The sequence below is a fragment of the Canis lupus genome, chromosome 28 (genome assembly GCF_003254725.2).
Source record: "Canis lupus dingo isolate Sandy chromosome 28, ASM325472v2, whole genome shotgun sequence".
Lineage (NCBI taxonomy): Eukaryota > Metazoa > Chordata > Mammalia > Carnivora > Canidae > Canis > Canis lupus.
The window spans coordinates 25439176-25451270 of record NC_064270.1 but is presented as its reverse complement, the minus strand read 5'-3'; the positions used below and the strand labels follow the sequence as shown (position 1 = coordinate 25451270).

The 12095-nt window shown below is 45.8% G+C and overlaps 1 protein-coding gene across 14 annotated transcripts in view; it reads left to right on the top strand.

The window, feature by feature from the left end:
• ABLIM1 (actin binding LIM protein 1) overlaps window positions 1-3262 on the top strand; it is a 285038-nt gene extending 281776 nt beyond the window's left edge. For all 14 annotated transcript variants that reach the window (XM_049103113.1, XM_049103122.1, XM_049103120.1 and 11 more), the window contains 3 exons: window positions 82-170; window positions 1300-1380; window positions 2391-3262. In XM_049103113.1, the coding sequence (XP_048959070.1) occupies window positions 82-170; window positions 1300-1380; window positions 2391-2504 (284 nt within the window). In that variant the 3' untranslated portion in view covers window positions 2505-3262. The remainder of the gene's footprint in view (window positions 1-81; window positions 171-1299; window positions 1381-2390) is intronic.
• The last annotated feature ends 8833 nt before the right edge of the window (window positions 3263-12095 follow it).

Here is a 12095-nt window from a genome sequence, read left to right as displayed (position 1 = left end):
GAGGCCTAAGCAGGGAATTCTGGGAGGTCACAGAGTTACCCCTCAGCTCCCCATGCCACTGTGTGCTCCTCCTTAAACCAGCTTTTCTCTTGCAGACTCTCCCAGATGGCCACATGTCTGGGGCAAGAATGGATCGAGGGGTGTCCATGCCCAACATGTTGGAACCAAAGGCAAGTGCAGCCATCTCTGCTCTCACATGGGGACAGCAAAGCAGGCACAACCCTGAAAAGATTTGGTTTTCTCTCTTTTCATCATGCTCAGTGTTAAGGTCCATTAGCTTCCAGGCTGAGACATTACACGAGCCATGTCACAAAGTATCTGGACACCCCACTGGTTTTGTCACACGGAGTCAAGAGGCTTAAGCCCTCATGGGATATGCTGCTGTGTGTTCACAGTGAGGTACCAGCACGCCTCTCCTATGAGCTTCGTACTCCGTTTGTCCCTGCCATGAGCACCTCAAGGCATACCCAGTGCTAAGTGGGGCAGATGCAGACCACTCCAAATAGGGTGCCCAAGACGTCCCATTTGCCCAGGACTTGCCCAGTGTTAGCATTGAAAGTCTAGCATTCTGGAAACCTCCTCAGTCCTGGGCAAGCTAGGATGGCTGGTTACCCTAGCTCCAGACCATCCTGAAACTTCAGAGGTGTCCAAGGCTGTGCTTCCTAGTGACCATAACTGGGGCTTATTTCAATGTCCTCCAACAGAACACTGTTTCTGGGTCTGCCTGGTTCCATGAAATCATGAGCCAGTCATGGAACAAGATTGTTGAACCCTGTAGAGGTACCCTGGCCATATAAACCATGTTCCTATCATTTCTCTTCTAATTTTTACCTTTACCACCAAGACATAATAAGTTTGTATTCTTTCACTCAACAAAGCCCTCCAAAGGCACAGTGCTACATGAGACATGGTGAGTTGAGAAAATGTATAAGAACTGGTCCCTGGGGATCCCTGGGTGGCGCAGCGGTTTGGCGCCTGCCTTTGGCCCAGGGCGCGATCCTGGAGACCCGGGATCGAATCCCACATCGGGCTCCCAGTGCATAGAGCCTGCTTCTCCCTCTGCCTGTGTCTCTGCCTCTCTCTCTCTCTCTCTCTATCATAAATAAATAAAAATTAAAAAAAAAAAAGAACTGGTCCCTGTCCGCTGGATATGGAAGGATCATCCATCACTCAGATACCGTAATTATAATGTCTTAGATGCTCTATCTTGGGAGTACTAGATTTTAGGTAGATTCAGCTTGTTAATAAAACGGACAGCAGTGTTCTAAAAAAAAAACTTGTTTTCTCTTTGCTCCTCAGATATTTCCATATGAAATGCTGATGGTGACCAACAGAGGGCGCAACAAAATCCTAAGAGACGTGGACAGAACCAGGCTGGAGGTAAACTGATTAACCAACCAGTCCCAACTGTAGATACCTGTGCATTTCCCCCAACTTTCCCCTAAGAAGTGTTTCAATGAGGGCAAAAAAATAAAACAAAAGAAATAAAAAGAAAAGAATCAACCTCATGTGGCAGGTAGAACTAAGATAACTTGGGATTGAAACCTGAATAATATACACTTAAAGAGATCAGCCTAAATGTGTAGTAAAGCCCAAAAGATGAGCCAAGAGACACAGTATGATTTTAGCTGTCTTCTGTGGAAACTTGATGTTGCTGTAATTATGGCTGGGATTGTAGAATGGAATCCCCAGCCTCTTCAGATATCCCAGAGCCTGGGATGAGATCTTCGAGAGAGGGAAGGAAGTGCTCAGTAAAGAGGTTTGCCCTGGACCAGTTTCCCTCTTGGCTGTTTCCACATTGCTTGCCGAAGGGTTATCTGGGTGCACATATCCAAGACATGCAAGGCGGATCATACTTTTCCATATGAGTGATTTTAATTAAGAAAAACTCAGGCTACCAGTCTTATAAAGAATCATTACTTTCCCCTGACATGAGGCTCTACCTTTGTATGTGAAGTCAGTCTGGCACAGGGAATAAAGGCTCTACTGTCCTAAGGGAACTTTTTAGGAGGGACACTACTCTGGAAGTCTCTCTCTGGCTTTCTGACTGCTATGGCCCATTTTCCCTGCATCTCCTCAACATCCCAAGGACCTGAAATGGAACTGCCTCCAGCATAATGAATAACCTTTCTATGTCCCATCACCATGTAGTGTGTTACAATAATCATTAATCCTCTGGCAGCTCTTTTGTCTGCTGGGGAAGGTGCCTCGCCTGGGCCAACCAGGTAAGGAGTCAGTTGGTCAAGCACCTGCTAACCATTCTCAAAGGTAAACTCCTCTGCCATCATTCTACCCTGCTCTTCAAGATGATCACTTGTAGACTCCAGAGCAAGTCTCAAGGCCATCCATGTGGCCAGTAGAACTGACCACTGTTCTTTCTCCCACTACAGCGCCACCTAGCCCCAGAAGTGTTTCGGGAAATCTTTGGAATGTCCATACAGGAATTTGACAAGTTACCTCTTTGGAGACGCAACGACATGAAGAAGAAAGCGAAACTCTTCTAAGTCCCCCGCGTAGACAGCAGTTAGAAAAAGGACTGACATGGCGGTGACACATAGGATGTTGTGTTAAGGCCCAAACTTGATTGGAGAATTTGCAAACTATTGTCCCTCAACAACAACAAAATGGGAAAGCCGATTAAAACACCCATAAGCCAAATATGGGGCCAGCCATCGGCAACACTTGCCAAGCAACAACGGGGTAGAAATTTCTGTGTTCCCCACACTCGACAGTAGTGTTCACACGTGACCTTTTTACATCACCTTATGTACACAACAGGAGCTACTTCCTTCATTTCCTTTAACTGTTGTCTAACAATAGTGTTGACTGTATGGGTAAGAGCCAGCAAGTGCCCTTAGGATGCCGCATGGAAAAAAGCAGTTGTAATAATTCCAAAGTGGGAATCTATTTATTATGTAGCACCGTGGCTAAGAAGGAAGAGCCTGAGGGACATATCCATGTGGTCGCACCACTTTGCACACCCCTGTCCTCACTGGCCTCATGAAGCCCGGCACGATGGGAATCAGAGTCCGGGATCTGGGCGGCTCTGTGTAAGTGGGCTGATTAGCAGCCAAAGTCATTTTTAACATGCTCCTTTTTCTCTACTCTTTGCTAGGACCTGGTTGGCAAATTACTTAGCTGTTATTAAAAAAAAAAAAATTAAGAGAAAGAGAGGGGAAAGGAACAAAAGGAATATCTCCCTGAATTCTTTTTCTGCTTCAGACAATACGCTTCATTCTGCCTCCCCAGCAAGGACAGGAGCTGTGAGAGAAAGGAAAGGGAGAGATTATCTCCAGTTGTGTGCTTTTAGATGATTTTTGCCCCTAGGGCCACAGTACTCTTAGCAAAAAAAAAAAAGAAAGAAGGAAAAGAAAATTCTGTGTCCCGCCAATGCAAGTTCTTCCTCCCTGCATCCTCTGCTCCTCACCCAGCATCCTCTGAATCTGATCCAGCCCACATGGATTTTGGATTTTTTTTGAGGTCTCTTCAGTAGTAGGCTAAGGAAAGGCACGCTTTTCCTTTTGAAATCTCTGCAACCCCAAGATCTGTTGCCTTAGATTGATTTAATTTGGCCTTTTCAGCTTTCCTTCTTGCCTAGCTTTGTTGACTTCATGGTGCGTATGTGTGCGTGTGTGCACGCGCGTGTGTGTGTGTAAGTGAATGCACCCAGAGTAGTTTGGGGAGTCTGCATGTTCTTTTAACATTTCATCCCTGCTTGAATGTTTGTCCGGCTGGGCTGCAGCTTCTAAGGAACATTTGCACACGTGCGCATGACTCAGAGGTCGGGATTGAGGCCAAACTGCACCCCACAGGGCATCCTTCATGGAAGGGTGTCAGTGTCAGAAGCCAGCATGCTCCATGATTCATGAAGCTCAGGTCAGCAGCACAGTGAAGAGCCCGGACCTCACATCAGGCTATATGTGGACATCAGAGCAACACACCAGAGTGTGCAGATTCAGCAACACAAGATTCATAGTGGAGCCTAGGATTACACCAAAACTCAAGTGTAAGACCCCATCATGATTCCTGGAAGCCTCTGGCTGCGACTCACGTGAGTTAGGCGGACAAGGAAGGGTGTCTCCAGCTCCACCCGTGGACAGTTTTCACGTTTATTCTTGTGCTCTGGGGGCTCTGCCTAGGAATTTAAATTCCATTTTAAAGCCAAAGGAGAAATCATTCAAATTCTCTTCATATGCCACTACTAATAAAAGCTCAGAAATTCTTCCTGCTGCCACCGGATTCGGATTCGGATTCGGATTAGTTAGTAGCTGATCTTGGTGGTAAAAAACAAGTAAAAATAGTGTCAGAACCTGTGCTGCAGACCTCTACCTTGGGACACGCTCCATCAACTGGGTGCTGTACTGAGCTCTGTAATTGCTTTCAAGCGCCTCTTCTGTCCTTTCAGTGCTAGACACTGAATGTTTGAGGACTGTTCTCACAAATAGGAGCATGCATGTGTGTGTGTGTGTGTGTGTGTGTGTGTGTGTGTGTGTGTGTGTGTTGGACCTACTAACATATTTTGTAAATGATTCTGATGGGGCAAACGTGAGATGACCAGCTCCTCCTCCGTTTGAAGGCCCCAGATTGCAACTTGCTATTTGGTGCCTTCCATGGCCTTTTGCTCTAATTCAATATTTCGGCTGTCCCATCTTCTCTCTGATATCTCTGGCATCAGCAGCCTCGGTGCAGTGCCTGTGTATCCCAGTCCTTGCTTTGCTCTGGCAAAGTATGAGGAGTGGGGACCACAGTATATTCCCATAATCAATAATGAGGATGGCAGATGGGTCCTAGTGCTAGGCTGGTGGGGAGAATTTTTTCATTATGGGGATAATAAAAGATCCTCAGTGTTTTCATTGGTTAATTATGACCTATGGAAAAAAAAAAAAGAAAAAATAATTATGACCTATGCACATGCAGAGCAAATGTCAGTGTGAGAACAACTGCAATGACAGTTAAAGATCTGAACCCAAAGTCTGCTCCCACCAATGAAACTCTATGTTTCTTATATCTTAGAATTCAGTTCTCCATCCAACTTGGGGGGTTGGAGGAGCTTCTTCCTATATCAAGTGTATTAGCTAATTTAAACTATACCGTGCAAAAATGCATTTCCAGGAAATGTCAGTAGCGTCCTGTCTGCAAGCAGAGTAGTGCTGTGCTCTGGGGAGGGTCATGGGAAAACAATGTTGGAGTGACTTCCCCAACTCCAGTCCCAGCAGAAAGCTCCAGCTGGAGGGATGGGTCATGAGGCAACTGGTTCTCCTAACTGCCAAATCTAATACATGGGCTACAATGACCTATCCATTTTTGTTCTAAACTGGGCTCAGCATGCTTGTCCTCAAAATGTCTAGGCCACTGTACAGGAGATCAGTGTTCTCTGCTTGAACCCCAGTCTGCACTGCACATAGAAATTCCAGTTGTTAACACAGTCAAATGAACAGGGCTTATTCACTCTGGGGAAGGACTTCAAGACATGGCACATTTTCCTGGTATATACCCAAAGGGCTACATTTTTGAGCGTTGGGCTTATTTGTGTTTCCTTAAGCACACACAACCACTGCATGAAGCAAAAGAGGCCTCTGACAACGTGAAAGTCAGTGCGCTTCCTTTAAATTTTTTTTTCCGTAAGAGCCAGGATACCATTTATTCTTCCCGTGTGATTTAAGATGAGACATAAAGAGCATTTGGGAACTCATACAGCCAGCTATGCATCTACATTTCAGTTTGGGTTAGTTATGAAATGTTCTTAATGTGACTCCTTCAATAACTAAAGAATAAACTGCCTGTTCTCTGAAACCTCAAACAGAAAAGCCAGGGTCAATGCGTAATACGGTGCACACTCCCACTGCAACTTTCATCCTCTCAATCTGGTGATGTCCATCAACTCTACCTAGAGAAGTCTTGTTGGAAATGTTTATAAAACTTTCACCTAATTTCTTTACACTTTAAAGCAAACACCTTTTTCTAAAGAATTGCTTCTCAGATGATTATATAAAATATTTATGCTTTTGCAAGTTAAAAAAAAATGAAATTAACCACTTTTGACTAGGTAGGTCTTTCTAAAAATTCTTTCAAAAAGCTTGATGTTAGCATTCTGCGCATTGAAGGGGCAGGCAGGCCCTCTCTCTGTCAGGTAAGATGGTGGAAGAACATGAACTCCATGTAATCTCCCCTCTGTGACCTCTGAGGCAAGCTCAGTTTTTATAAATCACATCTTCTGTATTACCGGGCACTGTTTAATCTACCCTCCCTAGGCCAGCCTTGACTTGACTTGATCTTTAAAATTTTCTTTTGACAAACCGTTTGTGAGTAAACCCTACAACTCATTCATTAGTGTACCCTTTTGAAGAATGTTCTATTCAGAAAAAGAGATTACTTCAGGCTTGAGATATGCTGTGACACCACCTTATAGTGATAATGTACATTAAGGAAACTAGCCAATGATGTTGTAATGAAAGAAAGAGAAATTTTTACTCCGGCTTTAAAAATCACTCTTTCCATTTGCTGCCCAGGAAGCCATGAAGAGATAGTGATTGCTACACTTTGCATATGGATTTTTGTGTTTTTATTCGGGTGAATTTAATTTATGGCAAACTCAAAAGGAAGGGGGAAGTGGTCAGGTTAAGTTGAAAGAAACTTTCTAAACAATATATTGTAAACCCAGCAAAATTAAACAAATCCAGTATTTTCTGATGGTTGGTGTAATCGACTGGCAATTGTTATCATTAAATAAAATTCTTCCCAAAAGTGTCTTTCTCAAGAGTGAAGATCCCATGAGCCACTTTCTGAACCCATTCACCAAAGGTAGCAGGAGACAATACTACATCCACTACCATTCAGAAAGCCACTTAGTGATTGTATATGCCTATGTTTCCTTATCCCATGGAAGAAAAAAAAACAATTGTCCACAATATTGATGTTCCTCTTGGGTTCTGTGTACAGACCCGTCCAATAATAAATGTGTGTGGTTTCTGTGAGTTGCCGACGATCCTGCATCATATCTCTTTGGAGTCCTTTCATTTTAAGTTCAATTTAATGGAATTTTTTTGCAAGTGTCAGAAGACATACAGTTAGTTCTTCCTTCCCGCCCCTTTCAAAAATATGAAAGTGAATATTTGGAAGAACTGCTGTGTTAAAGATGTGTTGTGTCCCCCCGTGAAAGTGAGTGGGTGTCCGTCCATGCCCTGAATACCACGGACTAGTGTGCAGAGGCAGGGGCAGCCAGCTGGCCCCGCGTTGCTGTGCGTTTTGGTCCTGACCTGCTCCACGCTCCTGTTGCAAGCAGCACTCGCCGCTCCCCCGCCCTGTCCTCTGCGTCACTGCTGTACACTCACCACTCAGTGAATAAAGTTGTGTGCTTTATTCTATTCATTTAACGCCTCCACGCCGTGTTTCCTTTCTCACCCTCCTGCTTCCTTTAAAGGTCTCTCCCATTTGAAGAAGTACAGTCCGACTTTAAATGACCAGAACACAACCAAAGGATCAAACCACAGCCTTAGGAATGCATTTTGATCACACAGAGGGCCCTGTAGAGAGGGAAATGCAACAAATAGCAATGGTATATTCCGGGACTGTGTGTCCAGTCATCCAGACCGTATTGACCAACTTGACTAAAAGAAGGCATGAGCAGAGGTGAGGTGGGGAGAGGGAGAGACAACCTCAGCAGACTCCCCACTGAGCGAAGAGCCCATCACAGAGCTCAGTGTCACAACGCTGAAATCGTGACCTGAGCCAAAATCAATCGTCAGAGGCCCAACCCACTGAGCTACCCAGGCACCCCTAAAAGGAGAATATTTAAAAGAATTGTTGGGGTGTCCTGGTCTACCTGATGTTTGCTTTTGTGACACAGAGCAGTGAGAGTCTCATCATCTGGACAAGAAGGGGGAATTGAGGAAGTTGGAGGACAATTGAGGAACTTTGAGGACTAGAGCTTCTGAACCACCGTGAGCATGGGCCATTTACTAAGTCGCTGCAGTGCAATGGTAGAAAGATGTCTTTCAAAGCTTTGACCTCCCCTGTGTTATCAGACTTTAAGGGAAGAAGGTCTTCTAGATTTTGGATTTACATGTTATTCTCACTGCCACAGTTTGGGGACTGCTAGAAAATACAAGGATGTGTTTAGATTTGAGATGACCTATTCTGACCACAGCCATTCCACTCCGTGTCTATCAAAATTGCTGTCTTAGTTCAGGGTGCTGGTAACAGAGTTCTGAGATTGGGTGGCTGGAACAGCAAATGTTCATTTCTCACGGTTCTGAAGGCTGGGCAAGTCTAAGACCAAGGTGTTGGCAGATCTGGTGTCTGGTGAGAATGTTCTTAGGTTTGTAGATAGTCGTCTTCTATTTGTGTCCTCTCATGGCAGAGAGAGAGAGAGAAAGCTCTTCTGTCTCTAATCCCATCATGAGGGCTCCATCCTCAAGATCTAATTAGCAAAATCCTTGTCTCCTAATGCAATCCCACTGGGGATTAGGATTTCAATGTATAAACTTGGAGGGCGGTAGGACACAAAGATGCAATCCACAACACCTGTCCAGGGGCCAGTCATAGTAGCAACCATGTGGACCCCTCATTACAAAGGCAGAAGCTGAGATTGTACTCCAGACAGTTGGCACGTTTAGGTTGCTAGCGTAGAAAACAGGTCACAAGGCCCAGTGAGAGGCCTCTCCACTTGCATCACCTCTGGGGGGTTACCGTAGTCAGCGTGGACCTTCAGCCCTTATCTTGAGCTCTCTGTGATTTTTGCCACTGTGATCACCATTTTATTGAAGGTTGACTCCCTGTGTCACTTCAGTGGTTAGCCCTCACACACAGCCAAGTCCTGGCCTGGCCTATGGCTGGCAGTCCTGGGCCTCTCATGATGGCCCTTGCCTCACCCACTGTTTCCCCTCCCACAATGCCCCACCTTTGAATCTTGCCCTCCAGCTCTCCCAAACCACTGCAAGTTTCCAGAACACACCATGCCCTCTCCCACCTCTGTAGCTTTGACAATGGCATTTCTCCTGTACAATGTCCAATTAATTCTTCAAGGAGGTGGAGAGCGGGAGGATCTGGCCCCAGGGACAGGAGGTAATGGCAACACTGACTATTTGAAATCGGTCATCCATAGCTCTTTGGAGTTACCCATTTGAATTTCCCAAGGGCTCCATTTGCCCTAAATCAAAGACAAGCCTGAGTTCACACCCTCCCTAAGAGCCTGCCTTGAAGGGCCCAACCCAACCTGCCCCAGAAAATTCTTTGCACGCCTATGGTTGAACATCACGTGTGACACTTTTCAAACATTGCCTAGTACTGCTAGCTTTGCCTGTGTTTCTGCTCCTCTGTTGAACTGCAGTGAGGTCTCTTTTGAGTGCCAGACTTTATGTTAACCATATTTCTCATGACAGCCCTATAAGACAGGTAATTGTAGCTGTGCTATATACAGGTGAAGAAACCAAAGCTCAGAAGCTAATGAAATGTGCCCGATCATCACCCAGTAAGCCACAGAACTGAGGCCTATCTTCAAATCCTATACTGTTTTTCCTCTGCATCTCCATGACCTTCCAGGGGCAAGGATGGAGTCTCCCACATTCTCAGTCTCCCAGGGTGCATTGCATAGAGGAGATTCTCTGTGTGAGACTGGCCAGTTCCCTTCACTAGGCCATGAGCCCCATCACTGCTGCCATTGTGCTATTATGAGCAAGCTTGAGGGGATTTTCACTAGCTCTAAGTCTTAGGGCCAATTATTTCACCTCCCAGGCCTCAACTTTTCATCTGCAAAATGGACAAAATAATAATACCCATCAGAAGACTGCTGCTACATTATAACTGTTGAGCACCGCACAGCACCCAGAACATAGTAATTGCTCAAGAAACAGCAATCTTTATTAAGAGTAAATAGCTGCTTAGACTTGAAGAACTCCATCTACTTTGAGTCTCAGTCTCCTCATCAGTAAATTAGGAAGGAATACCTGCGTCTGGCTACATTCTGGGGTTGTTAGGCCAAATGAAGCAAGGTACTCAGACATGGGAAAGCATTACATTAATAGGTGGTGTTGGGTAATGAGGGTTTCTTGGTCCTACTTTAAATAGTTAAATCATTCAAGAATTTTAGTTTTTGTTCTGAGCTTTTTCTCCCCGTCTTTTATAAGTACTGCAGCATGAAAGCAAGCCCACAATTTCTTTTATATGCTTCAACAACAGCCCGCTCTTTGTCCAATAATACTCTAGGATTGAGATCCTCTGAAGATGTGCCAGTGAATAGTAAAAACAGAAAGTATTAAACAGCAGTTGAGTGCAGGCTATGGGGTCAAACTGTCTGGGTTTGAGTTCCAGCTTCACCAATAATTAGCTATGTAACTACTGACAATTTGCATTACCTTCTCTAAGCCTCAATTTTCATTTCTATAAAATAGGAGTAATAACAGCTACCTCAAAGAGTTGTTGTGAGCCTCCTATAGAACAGGACCTGACATAATGCAAGATGAACACTCAAGCATAAGCTTTTATTTAAAAAAGTCGCTGCCGTGTAATAAGGACCTATATTTTCCCAGCCCTGAGCTAAGCGTATCATGTGGTTGATTCCATATAGCTTTTACATTACCCCTCCACCTGCACCCCCCAACTCCCCAATTTCAAGTTCAGCATGTAGGCAACTGTCACGCAGAGAAGGGCTCAGGTGCCCCCACAGGCGCTGGGTCCAGCCAAAGTGGCAGGCTGCTCAAAATAGAAGCATCCAAAGGGGTCAGCTCGGAGCTCCACTCTCCCCAAGGGGTTTCAAACCTGTTAGGCCCCAATATTTCCTGGGTCAGGAGGATTTCCCTAAGCCACATGAGGAATGCTAAGAAACACCACCTGTGGAAGAACTGAGACTCATTTTCATGAAAGATGACTTTGCTTGGAGAAAAGATCTTTCTAACTATATTACTTCACAACAACCAAGGCAGCAAACGCTGAGCTGCCCGTCCTTACAGTATTTGGGCACATTTCCTCGGCTCCAGAAAGCCACCAGTCCTACTCAGCCCCTCCTGCCCATCACGGGAAGAGGGGTCCCCCTCCCCGCGGGCCAGCTTTGCCTGGGTGTGTCACCAGCCCTGCCCTGTTGGACATGCTCATTGTTGGCCGGAAAACCCTAGGAAGGGTGGGGACTTGGAGCTGGCAGCTTTTGAGAAAGCCCAGGGTGGTCAGAGGACAAGTGCCCAAAACTTCTGGGAATCCCAACCCCGTCCTTGAGAACCTGCCTCCACACCCTAAATTTCCTTCCCCACCCCCCACACCCCGCCCACGGTAGGCCAGGACTCTGACAAAAAGTCAGGGTCTTCCCCCTTCCACTCCTAGAGCCCTCAGGGGTGGGCTGTAGAGTCAGGCTCTGGAGGAAGGGGGTAATATGTCCACATTGAGTTTACTTTCTAATCTCAACTGGATAAAACTGCTCTCTGAGCCCGCCATTGCCATTGTACTAAGTACAATGGCAGCCCCTAGAGAGGATTTTCCGTATTTACTTGTGCTGTACCCCTGCAGCTGTCTTTTAACTCAGCCCTTCCCCTCAGATAAAAAGAAAAGTTGGCTTAGGAAAACCTCTACTCCAAAGCAGAAGCAGTTTCTGCTTTGCCCTTAGCATGCTTCAGTGGTAGAACCTCCCAGAACATCCCTAAGGGCCTGGAGGCAGGGCAAAGCCTTGGGCGGCTTCCAGACACAGTTTGGGAATCTGGCTCCAGGGTACACGAGTCCAGATGATAAGGAAGGGGTGGGTGGTGGCAGCAGCAGACATTTGGTGAGGGCCTCTGGAACGCCAGGCATTGGGCTCTGTACTTTGTGTAGATTATTTCACTTCATCTGTGAAGGGTAAACCCAGGGCTGGGTCAGGTTCTAACCCATCAAGTCCAGAAGCCACATTCCTCCAAAGGCTGCCACAGCTCTCTGGGGTCTCCCTGTGAGCACGTGGTTTTCTCATGATTTGCCAAAAGGACCATCTTTGCAAAGACAAATACAGCCTCTCTCGGCAAGGTGGAGCCTGGCCATGAATAACAACACTTTGTTCTAAACTGGACAGATGTTGGCACAGAAAGAGTAGGTCCTTTCGTTCCTACTTTTGTGTTGGAACATACCTCTCGTAATGAAAG